General features: G+C 36.3%; 1 protein-coding gene across 1 annotated transcript; it reads right to left on the reverse strand.

Annotated features, from left to right (window-relative positions):
- Positions 1 to 3,952: 3,952 nt before the first annotated feature.
- Positions 3,953 to 25,149, reverse strand: PSMA5 (proteasome 20S subunit alpha 5). The gene is made up of 9 exons (XM_053706763.1): positions 24,997 to 25,149; positions 22,134 to 22,200; positions 18,094 to 18,220; positions 14,197 to 14,264; positions 11,707 to 11,814; positions 8,282 to 8,340; positions 8,054 to 8,156; positions 7,861 to 7,947; positions 3,953 to 4,178 (listed from the first exon to the last, which is right to left on the reverse strand). The coding sequence occupies exons 1-9, from the start codon at positions 25,023 to 25,025 to the stop codon at positions 4,101 to 4,103; spliced, it is 726 nt and encodes a 241-aa protein (XP_053562738.1). The 5' UTR covers positions 25,026 to 25,149; the 3' UTR covers positions 3,953 to 4,100.
- Between the last annotated feature and the right edge of the window lie 1,721 nt (positions 25,150 to 26,870).

Genomic DNA, 26,870 nt, shown 5'->3' on the forward strand with positions numbered 1-26,870 from the left:
AACACCACATAAAATTCTATACTCGTTTTATTGACGATATGTTGTTAGTTTGGGATGGCACAGTAGAAAGTGTAAATGACTTTATTCAGCATCTTAATAATAATGATGGTAATTTAAAATTCACATTTAATTACTCGAGGGACTTTAACCCATATTTGGATGTTAAATTAAGTCATGATAATGAACTTTATAGTATCAGAAGTATATAGGAAAGAGATCACTGGTAATACCATCTTAAGGACGGACTCATCTCATCCATTCCACATAAAGAAGTGGATTCCCAAAGGCCAGTATATACGCCTTAGAAGAAATTGCACTGTCATATTGAGCTATTGGCAACATGCTAACAATTTGACAAATCGTTTACATGATAGAGGCTATGATGTGGCTAGCCTAATAAAAACATCTAATCAGGTTGCAGAAATGGATAGAAAAGCCTTACTGAGAGATAATGTAAAAAAGAAAAATTCAAGTGGAATGATGATATTAATTTTGTAACAACATATAGTAGACAATATAGAGATATATGTGACATCATTAGAATGAGATTACCTATATTGGATAGAGATAATGATTTACAGGGAATGTCTAAGAGATGTAACTGTCTCCAGAAGGTCAAAAACAATTGTAGATATTGTTAGGAAAAAGGGGGGGAGACCTTGCAAAAGTTGTGATTATGTGAAACCTGGTGATACAGTTATGTAATCGAATTCAGGGGAGAAATTAAAAATATATGGCCATATAGATTGCAGCTCAACTTTTGTAGTTTATCTTATCACATGTAACATCTGTAATTTTCAGTATGTACGTTTGACCTCCAGAATGTTGAAAGATAGAATTAGGGAACATTTGTTATCCCTAGAGGTAGAGATTCCCAAGACACTTTTGGCTAAACATTGTGCCACACATGGTATTTGAACAGGGAACACCTCCTTTCAAGGTATTGATAAGATTAATTTGGGTCCCAGGGGTGGGGACACATTTGCTGCACTTAGTAAGAAGGAGGTGTTCTGGATACATACGTTAAAAACAGGACATCCATTCAGTATTAACAAGATTAGTGATGAGAAATTGCTTATTGATGGTCTATAGTAAAGATAAAATTCAAAATGATCCATATCAGTATACCAAGATTGTTACTATATTTTTCATCTTGATTATGAATGTATCTTTATTTATTTTAGTCCTCAATGTTTGTGTGGGTCTGTGAATTGACACTTCATATGTACACTAGTAGTATATGAGAATATATATGTTGCATTTATCTTTTATATGGCATTTTTTGCACTTAACCTTTGTGCTACTAGTGGTTTATGATGTGTGCCCTACAAACATACATATTTACAATAGAGGACGCTTCATATTAAGATCACTTGCATATGGATTGACAATGTTTTAGTATCGTAATATCTCAATAAGAAAATGCTTGTTCCTTTGCTAGTTAGCATTGTGAATAATACTGTTATTTATTCCTTTATTTCTTTGTGTGTTTCTATTATTGCTGCTATTTAATTGTTGCGAACATGTTTAATTCTGTAAGCACTTTACCTCAAGAAACTTTTGTATCTAAGATGCGCTGTAGTTATATAATGTAATTATGAAGTAGCACATGTGGATGTCGAATTTAGCCTTGTTAACATTGTAGCAAATTTTTAAGCTAGATCAAGCTTGAGTAGCTGTATGTTCAGTGAGCGAGTGTATGGAAATGACGTATTAAAGGGACATAATACTCATAAGCTAAATCACTTGAAACTGATGCAGTATAACTGTAAAAAGCTGACAGGAAAATATCACCTGAGCATCTCTATGTAAAAAAGGAAGATATTTTACCTCACAATCTCCTCAGCTCAGCAGAGTAAGATCTGAGCAAAAAGTTATACTCAGCTGCTGCCCAGCTGCAGGTAAAAAATAAATAAATTAAGAAATGAGCATCAGCAGTGCTGAGGTCATGAACTCTTTTACTGTGATCTCATGAAATTTCACTTAACTCTTATGAGATTTCATAGTAAACTTCCTTAAACTGAATAGGGAAATAATATGAATGTGCACGAAAGCTCACTTGCCTGTTCCAGGACAGACATACTGATTTGCTGCTTAAAGTCCTTTGCGATGGGGTTTGAATACTTAAGACATTTTGAGGTAAAATATCTTTCTTTTTTTACAAAGAGATGTTCAGGTGATATTTTCTAGTCAGCTTTATACAGCATCACTTTCAAGTGTTTCAACATTTGGGTATCATGGCCCTTTAACCTGCTGTATGATTTGATTGGCTACTAGAGGAAACTCCAAGCACTTATGTGATGTTTAACAACTTGTAATTTAGCTCTGATTAAATGTCTGCGGGCATGAAACGCATCAGCTGGTAGTGCCTGTGCCCGAGTGTTTTTACTTTGTGTATTTCTCTAATAAAATGGACATTTTAACTAAAGTCTTCCCTCTTGCATCTATCCGTGATGGTAAACGTAACTGCTAATCTTGGAAGCTTGTTATAATTTACCTGTGGGAGTGTAGGAGGGCCCTTGCAGCTGCAGCCCCTTTTGTCGGAATTGGCGTGTTTAGGAGCCGTTAGCCTAGTGGAAGAACGAGTACCTGTGAGCCCTTTCTGGATCCTACCTGCATGGCGGACCTCCGTTGAAAGGACACAGATGGGGTGTGGATTTGGTAAGGTGGAAATTCCACAACAGAATACAACACTGTGAATGATAACCTGTTGGACTCTTAAGGTATTCATATATTATCTCTTCCATTTACATTATAAGGGATTGTTTACTTGCAATACTGCCGTGAAAAGTTTGCAATAAACGCATGTTTATTGGCATCATTTGACATTCACAAGAGGAGTTTAAATGAACTTTTTAATATCTACAGTTTGTTTCGTTCCTTGTGTATAATGGTATCTCCTATCACCCCACTCAATTATTCAAATCGATCACTGCTGTTTTTCCCAACTTGATTGTCGAGTTTTAAAGCAGCCAGGCCAATCTCTCTCTATCCTTCCATGATCCAGCAAGCCATTTGTGAACTGCATACAGCTTGAAGCAGCGTGCAGTTTCAGGCAGGGGGATTAGTGTGCACAACAAAAGGAAATATTGATGGTGTATATAAATACTTTATATAGTTTTGCAAGTACTATGAAAATGCTTCTGTTTCATCAAAAATAAACATAGCACTGCAAATCTTGCAACATTTTTTTTTTTTTTTTTTTTTTAACATTTTACCTTCATAAACTACATGCAGAGGAAAAGAAATATTTTACATAAACCAACTTTATTTTTCTTTTTTTAAATAACTACTAGTCTGTTTGGGGTCGGCATATTTATCAGCAAATTCTTCTAGGGCACCTTTTAACACTAAGTGAATTACCCAACGATGGATTGCTCCTGATTTTTAACTTGAGATTAAAGCCATTTTTATATGCATCCAAAATTAAAGCACTGCATTGCAAAATATCGTCAAACAAATACTTTAAAAAGCATTTAAAATTGTAATTTTGCATTGTTTTGCAGTGCAGGAGCACCCCACTTGAAAAAATTATTCAGCGTTATCATATGCCCTTTGTCGTAGTTAATTAGGGGACAGATATAAAGCAATAACTGTGCAGCATGTATGAGGAATGCTATCATCCTCTCTGGCGGAGTTGTATAACTTCAATTTTCAGCAACAAGAAAAGCAGGGGAAAAATAAAGTGTATTGCAAGGTTTTTCTTTCACTATACATAATTTGCCACTCTATGGTGGATTAAATGTTGAGGTTAATGCCCCTTTAAACACAGAATCATGAAGGTGCAGTTTTCAGAGACTTACTCACCCCCTCTTAGAGGAATTTGTAGGATACCGTATATTTTTTATAGTGATTTTACTGCAAAATGTTGAACATTTCACATAAATGAACAATCTCCCTTCCTCGTCAGGGTATATGGTAGTAGGCAGCAATTAGTGTAAAAATGCTCCACTTTGTAGTAAGGAATAACAAAATGGTTTATTTCAGGTGACTCTCTGGAACTTCATCTATATACAGAGACAATCATTAAAAAAAATAACAGAGTAAGGAAAGGGAATATCAGTTGTGGTCTTAATCCGTTGCTATGAGTCCAGAAATGTTCAGATGTCTTTAATTACTTCTTCCAGATCTTCCTTACAGTACATGTGGAACTTCTTCCCAGGCTCTACCGTGGCAAGCTGTGGGGGAGAAATAGAGGTGGTCAGTTGGAAAGAGGAGGAGGAATTAGGGTGAGCAGCTGCTGTGAATGTGACGGATGTCAGTAAGAAATATGTGCCGCTGCAATGCCCCAAATATAGCCACCTGCCACCAGAATAGCTCCCTGGACAGGTCCCCGCAACACCCACCCCCAATTATAATCGACACAGGATCCATCCTGCTCCCTATAACTTGCTGGAGAATTACAGATGAGATTCCCAGTGCAGGGGAGGAATCTCCCTCAGCAATCCTGGAATTGTGAGATCAAAAAAGTGACTGACAAGGAGAGAGAAAAAAAAAAAACAGCATGTGCTTAAATAAAGCTGCTATGTAACTTTTTTTTAAAAAATCATTTTGAAAAATATTGAGTAGTGACATGAGGAGAGAAAAAAAAAATAAAGCATTAATTTTAGCCAAGTTTTTTTTTTTTTTTTTTTTAAATATATGGCTCACATGAACTAGCTCTCCTCTCTGTTGTGAAAATCAAATAAAAAAGCATGTGATAAGAGGCGGCCTTCAAGGGCTCAGAAATCATATAAGCCTACCTAGGTTTAGCTTTCAACTAAGAATACCAAGAGAACAAAGCAAAATTTGTGAGAAAAGTAAATTGGAAAGTTGTTTAAAATTACATGCCCTATTTGAAACATGAAAGTTTTTTTGGGGACTTAACTGTCCCCTTTAATTTCTGAAGCAGTTTAATTTTTTATATCCCATAACAGTTTACAATACAAATGTTATTGTAATAATTGTGATTTATAGCTCCCATAAATAATTAATACTTTAGTCTATTTGCTCATACTGGGGAGACAGAGCCCTAAGATCAGGTTAGTGTGTTTTCATTGAGCTAATGATAGCACCTTAAAAAGGGACATGGTACTCAAACTGTTTTAATATATTAGTGATACCAACTTCCAAAAACATGGACACCACAGATCAGGTATTTAGCCGCTATAAAGTGAAAGTCAATCCTAGCGTTTGTGAAATGCTAGGGATTGACCACTGGAACAAATAAAGGGGACTTTCATTCATGCAGTATAAAATACTTCATGCAGAAAGCTTGTTTATTTGTTTCAAGTGTTCGCCACACTGAGCTGCTCAGGTAGCTCACGGCAAAACGCTGTTTTGCTTGAGAGTGACGTTTTCACCTCTTAGCCAGTAGCCGGGCAGGAAATCCGGCTTGGTGCCTGGTGGCGCCAGATTTTCCGTATGCTATTTGCTAAGAGGTGGAAACGTCACCTCATAGCAAAACAGCGCTCTGCAGTGGGCTGCCTGAGCAGCTCAGTGCAACAAACGCTTGAAACAAATAAAGGAGCTTTCTGCATGAAGTATTTTATAACTCATGAATGAAAGTCCCCTTTATTTGTTCCAATGGCCAATCGTAGTGTTTCACAAACGCTAGGATTGACTTTCACTTTAAGGACTAATATATATATCTATCTATATCTATATCCATCCATCCATCCATCCAATAACCACACACTAATTTATATATTTCCTAAGAATGTCCAATGGCACAAGGCCAGAGTGCCCTTTTGAGTTGTGGCCATCTTGTTTGCCCATCCCACCAGGAGCCTCCAAAGTCCTCATTTTTTTTTTTATCTGATTTTTTTCAGGAGCCACAATGCTGATGGCATACAATTCTTAGTTTGTTTCTATTCCTGCTGACCACAAAAGCTAATGTAGAGGGAAGCATGTGGCCCTCGGACAATCTCTTGGCCATCCCTAATGCATATGTAAGACCAAACAGCTTTTGCATGAACGTTTAAGTAAAAGCTTATGTGAATCTAACAGAAAATGCACAATTGCATACAATTGTTTCCGGACTTTAATGCTCATTGGCTGATAAGGACAACTCACACAGAAACAGGTGACAAGCAGTTTGTTTTCTTTAGTACAGAAACATCTATTTTTCAAACATTATATTTTAAATGGAACATAGAACATTTCTGAGTATCAGGTCCCTTTAAAGGGACAAAGTACTACAAATGTGTTTCCCCTTAATGTGTTCCAAATTACTTGCTATACCTACTGCAGGAAAATTATTACTGCATTAAATGTATGGGAAATTATTCCTCCATGATTATAATTTTTTAGTATGGATGTATGCTTTGGGGCGGTGTCATGCTGAAAGATGAAGTTCCTCTTTATGTTCAGCTTTCTAGCAGAAGCCTTTAAATCTTTTGTGCCAATATTGACTGGTATTTGGAACTGTTCATTATTCCCTCTACCTTGACTAAGGCCCCAGTTCCAGCTGAAAACAGCCCCAAAGCATGATGCTGACACCACCATGCTTCACTGTGGGTATGGTGTTCTTTTGGTGATATGCAGTGTTGTTTTTGCACCAAACATATCTTTAGGAATTATTGCCAAAAAGTTCAACCTTGGTTTCATCAGACCACAATACCTGTTCTCACATGCTTTTGGGAGACTTCAGATGTGTTTTTGCTAAATTTATCTGGGCTTGGATGTTTTTCTTCGTAAGAAAAGGCTTCCGTCTTGCCGTCTACCCCAAAGCCCAAACATATGAAGAGTACGGGAGATTTTTGAAGCAGGAGCATGATCCCCTCCCTCCGGAGACTGGGCCGCAGGGCAGTATTCCAACATAATGACCCCAAACAGCTCCAAGACAACCACTGCCTTGCTAAAGAAGCAGAGGGTAAAGGTGATGGACTGGCCAAGCATGTCTCCAGACCTAAACCCTATTGAGCATCTGTGGGGCATCCTCAAACGGAAGGTGGGAGCGCAAGGTCTCTAACATCCACCAGCTCTGTGATGTCGTCATGGAGGAGTGGAAGAGGACTCCAGTGGCAACCTGTGAAGCTCTGGTGAACTCTTTGCCCAAGAGGGTTAAGGCAGTGCTGGAAAATAATGGTGGCCACACAAAATATTGACACTTGGACATTTCCACTTAGGAGTGTACTCACTTTTGTTGACAACGGTTTAGACATTAATGGCTGTGTGTTGAGTTATTTTGAGGGGACAGAAAATGTACACTGTTATGCAGGCTGTACACTCACTACTTTACATTGTAGCAAAGTCATTTATTCAGTGTTGTCACATGAAAAGATATAATAAAATATTTACAAAAATGTGAGGGGTGTACTATATATATATATATATATATATATAAAAAAGCCGAAGTGCACTCTCAGGTCTTTCACATCAAAGTTACTTTATTTGTGTAACGTTTTCGGAGGTCTTGCCTCCTTCATTAGGAGATGAAGGAGGCAAGACCTCCGAAAACGTTACACAAATAAAGTAACTTTGCTGTGAAAGACCTAAGAGTGCACTTGTTTTTGGGCTACTATTTTATTGCAAAGTTGCACCCAGGCGGTTTCCTAATTGAGGGCAAGATCTGGTATTTGGATATATATATATACTGTAGAACTTGAAGCTTGACAAATGCTGATTTAAGCATACCCATAATGCACTAACTTGATTGCCTATAAAGCAGACCCCCCCCCCCCCCCAGTGCGTTACTCTAGTATACTATTGACTTGTATGCCTTTTAATTGTAAAATCAAATGAAGCTATGCAAAGCCGTGAGATTAGTAAGCAAGGAAGTGGATTCACAGAAGGTTTGAGTTTCAGCTTGTTCATATAGAAAACATTATTGTGAAGAAACCAAATGCAAAATAGCTCAGTAGATAGTATAATAAATACCTCAATATTTGTTGCATTCAGTTTTTCTTCCATTACTTGCTTGAGGATTGTAAGTGACGCTTTAATGGCTTCCTTCAAGGTCATGGACTTTAAAACAAAATGATAATCAGTGTCTTAGTGCTACAGTCACATATTTCCCAATTCCTGTAATCCAGGCTCCCCAATCTTAGGGTATCCCATGATTTCTAGTTACCTTGTGATAAACTTCCTGTAATGAACTCTGTGCTCCCTCAGAAGCTGATCCTATGGCACGAGCATCACACTGTACAAAAGTGCCTGAAGGGTCCATGTGGAATCTACATACAAAAAGGTAAATATAGGAGGGCTCAGTTGTGGTATGATTTGAAGTTGGAACATTGTGAAGCTGTGAAATGATGAGATATGTTGTAGAACCATTCTTGCCCTACCGCAGAATACTCACAATTGGGGCCCCTTCTCATCTGCTCCGCCAAATAGTAATGCTACCCCAAAAGGACGGCTCTGAAAAACATTTCAATGAAGAAATAACCCTAGCTGGCTCCATGACAATACGAAGAGGTAGCAGCAGGATGGGCAGGTAGACTAAAACAGCGGAGAGTCCCAGAAGCATGCAAATGAGAGGGAGACCACAGTATACAAAAGCAAGGGAAGCAGTGAGAACAGCTGGAATGCAACATAGCAATAAGCAGGTGAATTACACAAGTCAGATCATACAAACAACAAGTGGAAAAACAGTGAAAGGAATTGTAGTAGCAGAAAGATAGACAGGGATTTAATTTTTTTTTTTTTTTAAAAAAAAGCAGAATCAGTGTAATAAAGCAATAGTGTATCTTGCATTTGTAAATAAAAGGCTAGAAATTAAAAAATAAAATACAATAATGCACTTTGAGGGGAATGGAAATCAATACAGTGCATTACTGTGTTGCTACAGGCGTCATCATTGCACATCAACCCGGGCTGTGGGAGATGTACTTATCAGCCAGTGAGCAAGCTATCTCAACAACCAGTTGTGCACAAACATGCACTTCCTATTAGTTTCAAAAGCCAAATAGCTTTAATTTAACCCATTCCTGCCGGGGCTTATTTGTCTACATCAAAGTAAACATTTAAATTGATTTCAATGATGGGATCGAGTGCCTACAAAGCAATTCACAACCTTCAGCCCGCAAGTGGCTATTGCTTCAGGACATTCCACGCCATCCTAACGGTGCTAAAGCCAAGCGTAGGACGGCATGGAACTTCCTAAACGCAGAAAGGGGTTAAATGGGACATTAAACTCATGGCAACAACTACATTAACATGGGTAATACCATGTTATTGTTTTTTTCCTCTTCTGTCTACATATCTCTTAAGAGCTGTTCTCTTATTTTAACAGGTCAGGTTCCCCACCGTCATACTAGGTGCCACCATCTTGGAATTTAAAGAGACACAAAACCCATTTTTTTTTCTTTTATGATTCAGATAGAAACTTGGATTAAAATTGCATGCTCTAATTTACTCCTATTACAAATTATTCTTCATTCTTTTGCTATCTTTATTTGAAAAGGAGGAATGTAATCTTAGGAGCGCATTTTTTGGTTCAGCACCTGGGTAGCGCTAAATGTAGCCACCAATAAGCAAGCACTACCCAGGTTCTAAACCAAAAATGGGCTGGCTCTTAAGCTTAGATTCCTGATTTTAAAATAAAGATAGCAAGAGAACAAAGAAAATTAATAGGAGTAAATTAGAAACTATTAAAATTGCATGCTCTATCTGAATCATTAAAGGGACATAATACTCTTTTGCTAAATCACTTGAAACTGATGCAGTATAACTGTAAAAAGCCGACAGGAAAATATCACCTGAGCATCTCTATGTAAAAATGGAAGATATTTTATCTAACAATTTCCTCAGCTCAGCAGAAAAGTTCTGTGTAAAACAATATACTTCAGTCACTGCTCAGCTGCAGGTAAAAAAAAAACCTGAAGAAATGAACAGCAGCCAATCAGCATCAACAGTGCTGAGGTCATGAACTCTTTTACTGTGATCTCATGAGATTTCATAGTAAACTTCCTTAAACTGAATAGGGAAATAACATGAGAGTGCACAAGGCTCAACCCCTTAGCTGTCCCGGACAGACATACTGATTTGCTGTTTAGAAGTCCTTTACAATGGGATGTGGCTACAGAGGAACTTTTGAGGTAAAATATCTTTTTTTACATAGAGATGTTCAGGTGATATTTTCTAGTCAGCTTTTTACAGCTATGCTGCATCCCTTTCAAGTGTTTCAACATTTGGGTATCATGGCCCTTTAAAGAAAAAAAAAGTGTTTTGTGTCCCTTTAAGTATTCTTGCATTCTGTGACAGCTCTCACAGATAAGCGAGATTGACAGCTTTTTTTAAAATCTACCAGTCTGTATCATATACACTAATCAGAAGCTCACTATAAGTTTGGCAATGTCACTGATATGCGAATCTGCACCATTTTTGTCACAGGATGCAAGAATACCTAAGCTCCAAGATGGCAACTCCCTGTATAAAGATGCAGAGCTTCACCAAATGATACCTGCAAAGGGGTTAAAATAAGAAAGCTGCTTTGAGTGCTGCACGCAAAGGAGGAAACAGCAGCATGATGAGTAACAACCAGCTATTCTAGCTGTCCCTTTAAGGTGATATTAAAGTCAAAATTAAAACTTATGATTGAGAGAGCATTGAAAAAAAATAAATACTTATTACTTCTATTGTCAAATTGTGCATTTTTTTTTTTAATATGCACACTTTTTGAGGCACAAGCTCCTACTGAACATATGCAAGAGTTCAGTGTATATACACGTGTATGAATCTGTGATTTATGGAGCAGGGAAATGGAAGGAAATTCTGCTCCCCCACAATCAGATCCCGGCCTTGAAATCACGGTATCACATTAATGATCGCATGATTTCATTTCTACTAATAGTGTTTACATTAGAACTTTGTTCCCATGTGAACACTATTCTACCAGCACAAACCTTTTCTTCAAGTAAAAACTCTTTCATATGCTTGTAAAAAATAATATATCCCTTTAATAAAAAAAACCAGCCAACAGGTGAAAAACACTCTTTACAGTACTGTAGCTTACACGCCCATATTTATTATATAGATTTCGTAAACATTTAATAAATTGATTTAACCCCTTCCAGCCGGGACTAATTTGTCTACATCACAACAAAGTTCTGATGTAAACAAATGAGTACAAATTGAAATAATGATTTTAATTATGGGATCGGGTCAGAGGTGAATGCCTGACGCTAGGCACACCCCCCAGCCCGCGAACACATACATGAAAGCGGCTATGGTTTCTGGACAACTGGACCGTTAGGAGGTTCCATGCCATCCTAACAATGCTAAAGCCCAGCGCAATTAAGATGTCATAGAACGTCGTAACGGCAGAAAGGGGTTCATGCCATAATCTGTATTTATGTATTGTTTATAGAGATAGGTAGTCGGAGTAGCTATGCATTAATGGGCCACTTTGAAGTAAAGCTTGGGACCCGAAGACCATAAAACACAGCTAATCCAATCAGAAGCACTAGGCCCACATCTGAGTCATGCAACTAGCGCTACCGATAGGATCAGCGGCAGTTTCTGCTGGGGACTAGCAAGGCTCTGCGGGTACCTAGACAATACTTCTACTGTGTGATTAACCCCTTTGCGGGCATTAAAGACAGTTTTGCAGGGTTGATAGTTTTAAAATTACATTAGATTATTATGGGCCTTTAACCCCCCATGACTGCTAGGTGGCAGTAACTTGGCATTTAACATTTTAATACCTGTAATCTTCTCATTTGCATACTGAGAAAGGCATCTTTCCCTACACAAAATTTCAGAGCACATATATGTGGCACTTACCATAGCGCCAGGATCAGCATCTTCCTCCCCAAATTGCAGTGCTAAGTTAGACACGGCCTGCGTGACACTCTCAACCGTCATAGTCTCATTATATGTGAACCAGTGATTCTGGATGGACACGCAGGAAGAACCAAAAAAACAAAAAACATGTAATTTTAACACTAGTGACCCCCCTGTGAATTACAGCATGTAATCTTTCATTATTATGGCCCTTTAAATCAAGTAAACTCACTAAAATCCATATTTTAAAAAACATGACTTCAGAAATACATAATCTACTAAAATGGGTAAAAGTTTACTCTATGGCAAAAAAAAAAAAAAAAAAAAAAAAAAAAAAAAGAAAGTTTAAAGGACAGTACACACCTTGCAATTACCAGATTTTTCTGCAGTCTTGCAATACATTAAGAGTGGATGAATTTGAAAATGTTTTGAAATCATAAAGAATTTGTTTGCCCTCTGGAGGAATCAATCAGGACTTGTTATTGGAGTAGACAAGGCTAACCACATTTATCATGTTAAGAAAATTACTATTGCTTTGCAGTTCTTATCTGATAATCTCTGAAGCCAGTTGGGGATATAAATGTGGCAAGGTTAGGCTTGTGAAGCCTGCCATGTGCACTTCAAGTTGTCCGAATTGGAAAACTCTTAATTTTCAAAATTACAAAAAAAAAAAAAAATAGAAAAAAAAAAAAAGGGAGGGGCAAAAAGAATAATAAAAGTATATTTCTAACTTGTTTTACAACACATAATAAAACATTTTATATTAAAAGGGGCATAAAACAGGTTGAGATCTGTGCATATCCTAAAAGGGCTAATTCATTAAAAATAGTTTGCATAAAAAAAAAAAAAAAAAGTTTAAAAATTGCTGGCAGGTATTTTAAAATAATTTTCAAAAATGAGCAAAATTAATTATATAGCTAAACTGCCTGGAGAAGGTAACTCCACCCCTGTTATCAGTGTTTAGACACAGGCATTGTATTTCAACTGAGTTCACAGCTTCTATGCATGCTCCAGCAGATAATTCCTATTCAGTTTTTCATTCTACCAAATAACAATAGATATAGATACAGCCATAGAAGGAAATGTGTGGGAGGAGTTAGAGCTTTTCAAGTCAGAAACTTAAAAAAAAAAAAAAAAAAAAAAAAAAAAAAGAGTTAATGGCGAGGCACTACAGTATAAATGTGCAGGTAAAGTAATTAAGGTATTGTTATATCTTGTTTTATGTCCCTTTAACATGTCAACATGTTTACTATCCCTTTCAAGAGATACTGTGCACAGGGAAGCATTTTAAATACGTAGCTTTCTTCATGCATGTTTTGTTCTTCAAACCTATTTATTATGTTCAGGATAAGACATAATACATAGTGGATGATCATTGCATACCGCATTGTTTCTCAACTGTGGTCCTCAAGTACCCCCCCATCAGGCCAGGTTTTCATTATGGCTGAACCAGTGCACAGGTGAAATAATCAGCTGATGGATGAGAACAGGTTAGTAACCATGGTTACTGATCAGCTGATTACTTCACCTGTGCATTGACTCAGCTATAATAAAAACCTGGCCTGATGGGGGTACTTGAGAAACACTGGCATACCTGAAAATAAACAGATTGCTGTGCATAAAAATCAACTAAGTAGTTTGCTAAACAGAAAGGGAATGCATAATCATAGTTTCCTACACATTTTCAATCTATAACATTCATATTTGAAATTCCTGCAGACTCCAGACATTATGCTGCCCCCCCCCACAAAATAGGCCTGAGAGATTATTCTCAATAACAGTTATCTCCTGATTTATTGCTGCCTCAGAGGAACACATGCAGTGTATCTCACTGTGAGGTAATAGACACATTTACACTACATTCTTTGCTTTGTCTCTTAGCTCTATCTCCATGACACATGTGAAGCAAACACATACACTGGTTTTGGCTGTAACTTTGCCAAATACTGAACCAATTTTTATCTTAAAGAGATATGAAACCCCAATTTTTTTTCCCCATGATTCAGATAGATAATGTGATTTTAAGCAACTTTCTAATTTACATCTATTAGCATTGTTTCTTCATTCTCTTGGTATCTTTTGTCAAAAAGCTGGGACGTATGCTTAGGAGCCGGCCTATTTCTGGAGCACTAAATGGCAGCAGTTTTGCAAGAATGTTATACATTTGCAAGAGCACTAGATGGCTGCACAATTTCCTGCCATGCACTGCTCCAGATGGTTACCTAGGTATCTTCAACAAAGTATATCTTGCGAACAAAGAAAATTTGATAATAAAAGTAAAATGGAAACTTGTTTTTTTAAAAGTGTATGCTCTATCTGAATCACAAAAGAAAATGTTTTGTTTTCGTATCCTTTAACTTCTATAGTTATTGCTGATTATTACTGAAATTCCACATTTCATTATTGCAATCCACTGATAAAATGATTTGAAAAATAGCAATGGAAACTGGAATACATATAAAATCCATTAGTTAGCAGAAACAACGTTACCTGTGTCTCAACTCGGGCTTTGTCAATTAAAGTCTTTGCATCTGCTATCAATCCACTCATGGCACAGCCTGGATAAAGAAACGGGATAAAATAGGGTCAATATATGGTGGAAAAAAGATTAAAGGGACACTGAACCCAAAGTTTTTCTTTCATGATTCAGATAGAGCATGCAATTTTAAGCCACTTACTAATTTATTCCTATTATCAATTTTTCTTCGTTCTCTTGCTATCTATTTGAAAAAGAAGACATCTAAGCTTTTTTTTATTATTATTCAGAACTCTGGACAGCACTTTTTTTTATTGGTGGATAAATTTATCCACCAATCAGCAAGAACAACCCAGGTTGCTCACCAAAAATGGGCCAGCATCTAAACTTCAATTCTTGAATTTCAAATAAAGATACCAAGAGAATGAAGAAAATGTGATAATAGGAGTAAATTAGAAAGTTGCTTAAAATGTCATGCTCTATCTGAATCACAAAAGAAAAAAAAATTGGGTTCAGTGTCCCTTTAACGTGTCAAAAGTACTAATATTGACTAAGATGCCAAATCACAAACAGGATTAAAAAGAAACTGGGAGGTCCTTACTGTGAAGCTACTGTATAAAACCAGTCTTGAAAGTATGTACCATTTTCATTTATATTACTATGTGTAACAGAAGATTTAATTCACATATGTGCTTGCAACCTGTCATTTATTCAGCAACCTGAACTACATTATTTATTCCTCAGTGAAAACAAAATCATGTTTCTAAAGATATTTAAAAGGGACAGTCTAGTCCAAAATAAACTTTCATGATTCAGATGGAGAATGTAATTTTAATCAATTTTCCAATTTACTGTTATCACCAATTTTGCTTTGTTCTTTTGGTATTCTTAGTTGAAAGCTAAACATAGGAGGTCCATATGCTAATTTTTAAGCCCTTAGAGGCCGTCTCTTCTCTCAGGGCATTTTGACAGTTTTTCACCACTAGAGGGTGTTAGTTCATGAGTGTCATATTTGCTCATGCACGTGGAGTTCCAGGGAGCCAGCTCTGATTAGCTAAAATGGATGTCTGTCAAAAGACCTGAAATAAGGGGGCAGTTTGCAGAGGCTTAGATACAAGGTAATCACAGAGGTAAAAAGTGTATTTATATAACGGTGTTGGCTATTCAAAACTAGGGAATCGGTAATAAAGGGATTATCTATCTTTTTAAACAAAAAAATCTGGTATAGACTGTCCCTTTAAACCTTGTTTTTTCTTTCATAATAGTTTAATATAAAATAATAGTTGAGAAAGCCTATTACTGTGTATCTTAACATGGTTGACTGTTCCATGATCCCAATTATAAAGGCTAATGGTTATTGCTACATTTTAAATAGACACAAAACTAAGACATTCTATCATCCATAGTCTTTTTATATGCACACTGAGGCACCTGCTCCTACAGTATGTTTTGTGATTGACTTTTGGCTGTCACATGATACATGGGGCAGTGAAAATGCAAGTAATTGAAATCTTTTAAAAATCTACTACTTATTTAGAATTCAAACAGAGGGCATGATGATCAAATACTCGCCATCATGGAGAGAAATCCCACAATCTTTAAGGAGAGTGAGCATTATATTGTAGTGTATGAGTCTTTCCTTCACATCAAGAACCCTACATAGCTAAATAAACAGCTGTCAAACTAAAGTAATTTGAGGGACCTTACAGTACTGAAGAGAAGTCTTAGATAATAATCCCTAGAGTGGAGAGCTTTAGATCAATGGGCACTAAATGTTATGGCACTGCTTTTTAATTATGCTTTTCTTGATTAACAGCATTAAATAGGTCAATTAAAGCTGTTTATGTTGAAGCCAACAGGAAGTTCAAATGGACCTTACAGGGACATGCTACCCAAATACTTAATCACATGAAATTAATTAAGCACATCTGTAAAAAGCCGACTACTAAATGTCACAGGCATCTCTATGTTAAATTGTTTTTAATGTATTTCCCCTTAAAATGTCCTCAGTAGCCACATCCCATAGTAAAGGAACTGTAAAGGGACAGTCAAGTAAAAAAACAAAACAAATCTTTCATGATTTAAATAGGGCATGCCATTTTAAACAACTTTCCAATTTACTTTTATTACCAATTTTGCTTTGTTCTCTTGATATTCTTAGTTGAAAGCTAAATCTAGGAGATTCATATGCTAATTTCTTAGACCTTGAAGGCCACCTCTAATCTGAAAGCATTTTGACAGCTTTTCACCACTAGAGGGCGTTAGTTCATGTGTTTAATTTAGATAACATGGAGCTCAGGCACGTGAAGCTCCTAGGAGCAAGCACTGATTGGCTAAAAATGCAAGTCTGTCAAAAGAACTGAAATAAGGGGGCAGTTTGCAGAGCCATAGATACAAGGTAATCACAGAGGTAAAAATTATATTATAATAACTGTGTTGGTTATGCAAAATTGGGGAATGGGTAATAAAGGGATTATCTACCTTTTTAAACAACAAAAATTATGGTGTTTACTGTCCCTTTAAGTATCCAATTAGGGTGCTAATATGGGAAGCATGCATTTAGCTTGTGCAGGCACAGTCACTTTATTTCTCTTCTCAGTTAAAGGAAGTTTACGATGCAATATCTCAAGATTAGGGTGAAATCCCAGAGTAAAGCAAAGCCCTTTAAAGGGACAGTCTACTTGAAAATGTTTAAAAAGAGAGATAATCCTTTTATTAACCATTCCCCAGTTTTGCATAATAACCAACACTGTTATATGAATACACCGACTGCCCCTTATCTCAATGCTTTTTACAATCTTGCATTTCAGGCAATTAGTGCTGACTCATGCATAACTCCACAGGAGTGAGCACAATGTTATCTAACCTGACAAACGTGAAGTAGCACTGTCTAGCTGTGAAAAGCCAATAGAATGCAATGAGAAAAGAGGCGGCCTTCAAGGGTTTAGAAATCCGCATATCAGCCTACCTAGGTTTAGCCTTCAACAAAGAATACCAAAAGAACAAGGCAAACATTAAAAGTAAATTGGAAAGTTGTTTAAAATTGCATGCCCTATCCGAATCATGAAAGTTTAATTTTGAAAAGACTGTCCCTTTAAGGCTTGGTTGCCCACTAACTGATAAGCAGATCTCTCCCTGCTTATTGGTGCATAGTGGACACACCTCATAAAAATAAAGCCCTTTTCCCAGTAAACAATTTAAAATACAAAAGATTAAAAAGGGACAGTCTAGTCAAGATTAAACTTTCATGATTCAGATAGGGTATGCAATTTTAAACAACTTTCCAATTTACTTTTATAATCAAATTTGCTTTGCACTCTAGGTATTCTTTGTTGGAATCATCATAAGTAGGCTCATAAACTGATTTCTAAGACCTTGAAGGCCGCCTCTTATCTCTGTACATTCTATTGGCCTTTCACAGTTAGACAGTGCTACTTCACGTGTGCCAGATAGATAACATTGAGCTCACTCCCGTGGAGTTATGCATGAGTCAGCACTAATTGGCTGAACTGCAAGATTGTAAAAAGAACCGTGTTAAGGGGCATTCTGCAGAGGCTTAGATACAAGGTAATCACAGAGGTAAAAAAAAAGTATTAATAATTTAATATAACAGTGTTAGTTATGCAAAATTGGAGAATGGGTAATAAACCGATTATCTATCTTTTTAAACAATTACAATTTCCAAGTAGACTGTCCCTTTAAAAAAGAATGTTTGACAATTTAATTTTTGTTTTACCATTTTCTTTATGGAATATTTAATACTATGACTTGTGAGTACTTTTTAAGGAGAGTATTGATGACCTGGCTTTAGCCTTTCATATAATGTTCATAGAAGGTAAAGGGAATATTAGTTGTGTCTATTTTGCAACAGTCATTGGCTGGCAGCATGGCTGGTTGTGGGAGTATTTCACCTATGTGAGCATCAATTTCTACAATCTTCTCAATGCTGTTGGGCTCCATCAGCGAAGATGTGATTCTCTTTTCTACAGCCAGACAAACCCCCTCAGAAGTCTGGATGCCGATAGCTGTGGAACCAAGCTGAAAGTAACAGGGTGTTAAAAAAGATATATTATATACTGCCTTATAGGATAGCAGTCCTAGACACACACTTTACAAGCAACTTACAAATCTGAGGATTCAGTGAACAATATCAATACTTCTTATACTGTGCGTTATAAATAATAGCAGTGTTCTCCACAGAAAATATTGCCAGCCGGGTGGCATTATAAAAGTAGTCAGGAGGGGGCAGTGTAATACTTTCTATTATAATATTTTCTGCTATCCAAAGCATAAATTAATTGCATAATTATGCATAAATTGTGCAATAAACATTTAGAAATGGTAATATTAGCTAATTTTAGCTTATTTTTAGTTAAAATTAGCCGGTGGTGAATGTTACATATAATATATAATTTCTATATGAAGTGAGCTGTGTATAAAAGGCTAATTACAATATATCCTATGATAAATGATCAGAATGTTAATATTTAACCGTTTTCAATGACGCAATCACAATTAGTCGCTTTGTGTACTGTACATACTTTTTTCATTATCAGTTAACACCTTGCAATTACAAGACATTTCTGTTGTGTTGCTACAGTATAACATATCAGCCAAGTCTTAACGTTTTTAAATCTTGGCTTTAGTCTGCAGACAACAAGGCTACCTACTGTCATAAATGTAGCATATAATGCCTTGTTTTGCAGCTGTTGTTATCTAATTAAAAAAAAGCCAATTAAGGATAGGTATGTGGCAGAGTAAGCCTTGAGAAGTCAGCAGGTTACATTTCAAGCTCTGAGATTTAGAAATTGCTCAATTTTCTCCAAGCTAAATTACATGAAAAGGGGGCAAAATAATGAAAAATATTGCAGAGTTGTTTCATTATGCATAAACATTTTACATAACAATCCCTTTAACAACACATTTACAGGGCAATTTTTTTTTTTTACTTATTAAATTCCACAGCTAAAAGGCCTTGATAAACCCCAGACAGCACTTTTTGATCAAAAACATGCCATTGTTTTTTTCACATAGACAAATACATTGAAATTTACCATCACCATATTGGGGAGCATCAAACAGATACAAATGCTTCCCGCTCAACCAATTAAAGTTAAAAAAAAGTGATTGTAAAATGTAATACTTGTATTTTGCGGCAGTCGATGTAATATTTAAAAATAAAATACGTTTCATTCATGAAAATACACAAATTTAAAACTTACTGTTGTAATTTACATATAACCGCTTCTTTGCTACTGCACGCTCCAGCCGCCCCGACACTAAGACTATTTTTTTTTTCCTGACTTTTTTGCCATTGTCCAATGAAAATCGTTGCAGGTTTCTATGTAATGACGTTGGTAACGCATGCGCAAAAGATCCTGTTTTTGTTTACATTGAAACATGCCAAAATGCCACAATTTTCATTGGACAATGGCGAAAACGCCAGAGGGGGAAAAAAAGTCTTAGTGTCAGGGGTTGCCGGAGCGTGCAGTAGCAAAGAAGCAGTTATATTTTCATGAATGAAACATATTTTTAAATGTTAAATTGAATGGCATAAAATACAAGTATTTAATTGTAAAATGTAGCAAAATCAAAACACGTGCACATTTCATTTTTCGATTTTGAAACTGTTAGATTAACAATGCAGACAATTATGTGTAGTTTTCTGGATTAAACGATTTCGGGATCACTGGAAAAAAAACACTCAATATGCTGGCTTAAAGGGACATGAAACCCAAAATTTTTCTTTCCTGATTTAGAAAGAGCATGTCATTTTAAACAACTTTCTAATTTACTTCTATTATCTCATTTGCTTCATTCTCTTGATATCACTTGCTGAAAAGCATATCTAGATATGCTCAGTAGCTGCCGATTGGTTACTGCACATAGAGGCCTTGTGTGATTGGCTCACACATGAGCATTGCTATTTCTTCAACAAAGGATATCTAAAGAACTGACCAAATGAGATAATAAAAGTAAATTGGAAAGTTGTTTAAAATTACATGCCCTATCTGAATCATGAAAGTTTAATTTTGACTAGACTGCCCCTTTAAGTTCACAAATCGTTATCTGATGAAAAGAAGCGCAACATTAAATTCAACCCCTAAAACGGTTACTCACAAACTCTTGCGTATAAAGGTGTTTTTGCAATAGTAAATAAATTACTGATATCATAGGTTTTCATTTTAAGCTCATGCAAACAAATATTTAAAAAGGGACAGTCTAGTCAAAATTAAACTTATTATTTAGATAAGGCATTCAGTTTTAAACAACTTTCCAATTTACTTTTATCTTCAAATTTGCTTTGTTCTCTTGGTATTCTTTGTTGAAACCTAAACATAGGTAGGCTCATATGCTAATTTCTAAGCCCTTGAAGGCCACCTCAGGGCATTTTGGCAGCTAGACAGTGCTAGTTCATGTGTGCCATATAGATAACCGTCTTAGCACTGATTGACTAAAATGCAAGTCTGTAATAAAAACTGAAATAAGGGGCAATCTGCAGAGGCCTAGATACAAGGTAATCACAGAGGTAAAAAGTATATTTATATAACTGTATTGGTTATGCAAAACTGGGGAATGGGTAATAAAAGGATTAACTATTTTTTTAAACAATTAAAATTCTGGAGTAGACTTTCTCTTTAAAGTGAATGTAAAGTCACCCCCCCCCGAGAACGCCACACTAATGTGCATAAAAAATAAGTTGAAGTTTAATTCATAATTTTTCAATGACTGATATATTTACGCCAAAAAAATTTTTTATCAGTTATATCGCACTAAGATTCCTCCACCCGCCATCTTCGCTATTTGAGTGACAGGTTTAGATGCACTCTTAACCAATCATAGATACAACCACGGGGGTTTCAATCCCGTTTTCAAAACGTCACAGAATCTTAATACGCATGCGTTAAAACCTAAATTACCGCAATCTTCATCTATGTTTAGACGCGCGTTCCCACTTTGCGCATGCGCACTTACCAGAAATCATACTTATACCTAGATCGGAGAAGCTCTCATTATAAAATGAGTAATACATTTTCTATCCTTGCTATCACAGTGGCAGTTGTGAGAGGATATGGCTTCTAACAGCCTCTTGCTATGTGGCTCCTAAAATGTATTGCATTTTAACATTTTTATGTATATTGGCGGTGATGTGTATTGATAACAAACGCATGCGCAATTGAAGATGTACACGGGAGCGTGCTTGAAGTATACGTACAGAGCGGGTGGGACCGCTCTAAACGTCACACCAGGGAGAAGAAGGAAGTAATGACTGGGAGGAGTTTGGGTAGGTAACAATCAAATTTGAAAGAAAAATATATAATTAAAGGGACAGTCAATCAAAATTAAACTTTCATTATTCAGATAGAGCATGCAATTTTAAACAACTTTCAAATTTACTTCAATTAACAAAATGTGCACAGTCTTTTTATATTTTAACTTTTTGAGTCACCAGCTCCTACTGAGCATGTGCAATAATAAGTGTGTATGCATTTGTGAATGGCTGATTGCTGTCACATGGTACGTGTATGCATTTGTGATTGGCTGATGGCTGTCACATGGTACAGGGGGAGTGGAAAAAGACATAACTTTTAAAATTGTCAGAAAAAAATCTAGTAGTTATTTGAAGTTCAGACTAAGTGCTATTGCATTGTCTTGTTATCTTGCATTTACTGCTTATGCAAATCTACAGTGTTGACTGGTCCTTTAATCGTTTATTTTTCAAAAAAAAATAAAGTAGTAGTTTAACTAATATGTATAAAAGAAAGCATTTGGAGGATTCGGTAACAGGAAAATTGACATTCACTTTAAGCTATTCAAAATGGTGCTTTACACTTCACTTAAATAAAAGTTGCTTTCACTTTGCAAGTTCAGATGTGCTGGCTTTCACTTTCTGTTCCGAAAAAAAAAAAATGTGTATAATTAGGAAATTAAAAGTAAAACTTAATTATACCTTTATGGCTTCAATTGCATATTCTACTTGGAAAAGTCGGCCTTCGGGAGAGAATGTGTTGACCCCCCTTAATATGAGGAAAAAAAAAAAGTTACAAACAGGTAACCGTTTTCTCTCACCTTTATTTGGTGTAGCAGAGCCTTTATATAAAGTACTGTAATAAAGAACAATATCAAGCTTAGATTTTAAACATATTACAATTCAAATATATATTTGTATGAAAACAAAAGTTATGTTAAAGGACACTAAACCCACATTTTTTTCTTTCATGATTCAGATAGAGCATGCAATTTTAAGCAACTTTCTAATTTACTCCTATTATCAAATTTTCTTTGTTCTCTTGCTATCTTTATTTAAAAAAAGCAGGAATGTGATGCCAAGGAGCCGGACCATTTTTGGTTGAGAACCTGGGTAATACTTGCTTATTGGTGGGTAAATGTAAGCCTCCAATAAGCAAGCACTATCCATGGTGCTGAACCTAAATGGTCTGGCTCCTATGCATCACATTCCTGCTTTTTAAATGAAAAGATACCAAGAGAACGAAGAAAAATTAATAATAGGAGTAAATTAGAAAGTTGCTTAAAATGTCATGCGCTATCTGAATCGCGAAAGAAAAAAAATGGGGTTCAGTGTCCCTTTAAAGCTGCTTATTTTGATTTGAATTCTAGCAGGAAGTGTTACTGTGTGTTAAAGCCTGATAGCTCACATCCTTTCAAGCATACCATCCACTGCTTTATTGGTGACCAGAGACAAGCCTCAAAAGCATAAAAATGTGTTTATTTATCAATGCATGAACATCAATAAAAAAAAAAAAAACTGCAATACATTGTAAATATCCCCCTTTTCATGCAACAAAGTAAAAAAAAAAATCCCTTAATATTTAAAGTGAATGTAAATTTTGATGCTAAAGTGCCCAGTTTTTAAAAATTCGATTGAAAACAGGAGCACTTCATCCAAATTTACATTTCATTCCTGTTGAGAGAAAAAAAAAAACAAAAAAAAAAAAAACTTACCTTTTAATCTTGACAGCAGCTCCAGCTTCCTCCGCCCGTCGCAAAGCCTCTTCCTGGGTCTAAAATGAGGAATCCGGCTTCCTCCAATAACGGCGTTGAATCAGACACTGATTCCCCCGGGGGGGGGGGGGAGACATGATTGGAGGATGACCTATCCATCATTTCTGACATCAGAAATGGCTTGCGACGACCGGAGGAAGCTGGAGCTGCTGTCAAGTTTAAAGGGAAGTTTTTTTTCACAACAGGAGTGAAATGTAAATTTTGATGAATTAAAGTGCCCCTGTTTTTAATCAAATTTTTAAAAACCGGGCACTTTTGCATCAAAATTTACATTAACTTTAAGTCTTGGTTCCTATATTTTTTTTTTAGCCTAATTTATGATTAGGGCAATACATCTGTTAACATATACCATTAAGTGTTCCTTGCCAGTTAAAGGGACATAAACCTAATTTTTTTTATTCAAGATTCAGATACCACATACAATTTTAAACAACTTTCCAATTAAGTTCTACTATCAAGTTTGTTTCATTCTTTTTGTATCCTTTAATGAAGGAGCAGCACACTACTGGGAGATGGCGAACACATCAGGTGAGTCAATGAAAGAGGCATATATGTGCAACCACCAATCAGCAGCTAGCGCCCAGCAGTGCACTGCTGCTCCTGAGCCTACCTAGATATACCTTTCAACATAGAGTACCAAGAGAACAAAGCATATTAGATCACAGAAGTAAATTGGAAAGATATTTCTAATTGTATGTCTTATCTGAACCAAGAAAGTTTAACTTAAAGGGACATTCAGGTCAAAATTTAAAAACACAGATTAATTATAAATTTGAATATACATGTATTGGCAAAAATGTTATCATTGTTCTTTGCACGTGCATGTGAAGCATAGCTAAATATTCTCAGTGCACCAGCATTTTAAATATTGCATCTGCTCAGAGCGCCAGTGGGGCTTGTATCATGTCAGCAATTAACACATTGATTACCAGACAGTATGGGCACCTTAGGCTTTAAAATGCTGGTGAACAGAGCATACTTTAATACACTTTTGAAACAGCTATAGCTTTTCTTAGAAGCATTTTTGCTAATACACGTATATTACAAAAATGCTTCTATTCAAAACGGAAATGCATCCATGTGGCTGGAATGTTCCTTAAAGGGACATGAAACTCAAAATGTTTCTTTCACGATTCAGATATAACATAGTCATACAATTTCAAACAACTTTCCAAATAACGTCTTATCAAATTTGCTTCATTCTTTTGGTATCCTTTGTTGAAGGAGCACCAATGCACTACTGGGAGCTAGCTGAAAACATCACATGAGCCAATGACAGATGCATACAGTATATGTGCAGCTACCAATAAGCAGTTACGTCCAAGTAGTACATTGATGCTCCTCAGCCTATCTAGGTATACTTGTAAACAATGGATACCAAGAGAACTAAGCAAAATAAGTAATAGAAGTAAATTGGAAAGTTGTTTATAACTGCATGCTCTATCTGAATCATGAAATAAACTTTTTGGATTTCATGTCCCTTTAAAGTTGGCCAAAGGTAGGTCAAGAAAACAGCCAAACTAACATTCTACAACCTTTAGCCACTGCAAACAATCCAGCACTTCACTCTCTGATTTACATCAAAGCACATCCTATACACACTTCAAAACTAACCTAAAAACCTCAATTTTGTACACATTATTGTTCAACACTCCCTCCATTTACATCCCATCAGTGCCCACATTATGCCACCCAGGCCCTGTAATGACACCACAAGTCTCACATTACCCAGCACAACATGCTTCTCTCCCTCTTATTCTTATTTCCAAACCCAATCCCCCAGTTCTAACCTGTCATACTCGGAACGCGTTAGAAACATGATGACAGGCAGGCAATCAGGCACTGGATGAGCAGGCAAATTCACCGGGTACAACACTCTACTGTCTCGATGCGGCCTACTCTCTTGCTACGACTGCGCACCACGCCTCCTGTGAGTGGTCGAAAGAACAGAGGAGCATCACGGGAGATGTAGTTTCAAGAGGATCAATATATAATCGAGGTTGTCTCGTTATTTGTTACGTCACGATTCCCTCTCACAAATCGCAATTCACAGTTCACCGGGTGAGAAAGAGTTTGATCTGTCATCGTACTTTACTGTTTTTATATACAAAACATGCGCTGTAATTTACACAATACATGCTGAGTGAAAGCAACTCGAATCAAATTTGGAAAAAATAAATAAAACATTCATAGATAAACCATAAATAAACCATGGTTTTTATTGTAACCAGTGAATTGTGTGAGCGTTGTCTCTACAATCCACGCGGGTTCTCTATATGGTTCTTGCATATTCAAATAACCTTACTCTTTAGGACCTCTGCTGATGTCACAATATTCCTATCTATTGGAGTGTACTCCTGGCTGTCCAGAAATCTTTTATGGACCGTATTAGCTCTTTGAATCCTTTTTACTGGTCCATTCTTGGATCCTGAACTCTCTTCCCAGGACTGTGCTTAGTATCTCTATCTTCTAAACTATACTTGCTCTTAACAATCATTCCTGGACTATGATCCCTCTTTTCTGGACCTTAATCACTTCCCAATTTTTTTTCCAGGATTGTGCCTGATGCCTCAACCCTTTTCCCAGCCATTGCTGACTCCATAGAACATATTTCCTGGATTGTGTTTAATACCTGAACACTTTCACTTGATTTTCTTTGTCTCTAAACTCTCTTCTCTAGAAAGACCATGCTGACACCCTGAAACTTTTTTCTGGTCTATCTGAAACCTGTTTCCAGAGGTGTTATAACTACCTGAACCTCTTTTTCTAGGTAGTGCATTCTCTCGATTGCCTTTTAATTGGACCATGTTAAATCAGACAGTGTTCTCCCCCTGAACCTTCTTACCTGGACCTTCCTTGAACTGTTAACCGAGTTTTGCTTGATTCCTAAACCTTCTTTCCTGTACCATGATTTCCCTCTGCTCTATTTTTCTTTGTTCTCACGGTGGAGTTATCATGTAGAACCTTCTTGCCTGGTCTTTGCTAATGCCAGCAGCCTAGAACCCCTTTCCATGGACCATTCTCACTTATGGTTGCCAGCTGTGCTCCATAAAAATACCAGACGACCTATAGGTGACTGGACACGGGACGTAGCTAGGGTTGCCACCTTTTGCCCTGAAGATTCCTGGACACTTTTTTAATGGGGGTGAAGAAGGCGTGGCATGGGGCGTGGCTTCTCACGGCCTCAAATTCAATATGAAATTGAATATTTATATATATATATATATATAATATATATCTAATAATATATATATATAATATATATATATATAATTATATAAATATATATATATAATATATATATAATTATATAATATATATATATATAATATATATAATATATATATAATATAATATAAATATATATATAAAATATAAATATAATATATATAACATTGAAATATATATATATATATATTATAAGCCCTAAGTGTGTCAGAGGAGCCTGTCACCTTATTACAGCTGCAGTGTGTGTCACTATGACTGTATTCTGGTGAGTCCCGGGTACAGAAGCTGTTAAAAGGGACAATTTGCATAATGAGACTAGTAGCATATCTATGTTACCTGCAGGAACTGATTGACTGGAACTAATATTCCGATGGTGTGTAGAACTAAAGGAGACTGTCTACTCCCTGCGCTGCACTTCCGGGAATTCATGTTGGTG

Source organism: Bombina bombina, chromosome 3 (genome assembly GCF_027579735.1).
Source record: "Bombina bombina isolate aBomBom1 chromosome 3, aBomBom1.pri, whole genome shotgun sequence".
Lineage (NCBI taxonomy): Eukaryota > Metazoa > Chordata > Amphibia > Anura > Bombinatoridae > Bombina > Bombina bombina.

Bases quoted from the DNA above. Each gene is read 5' to 3' on its own strand.
- PSMA5 (XM_053706763.1), bottom strand. From the start codon at position 25,025: ATGTTTCTAACGCGTTCCGAGTATGACAG. The intron at 22,201-24,996 runs GTTAGAACTGGG...CCTCATATTAAG, and splicing joins ACGCGTTCCGAGTATGACAG to GGGGGTCAACACATTCTCTC. The intron at 4,179-7,860 runs GTATTTATTATA...TCTCCCCCACAG, and splicing joins TGAATGCAACAAATATTGAG to CTTGCCACGGTAGAGCCTGG.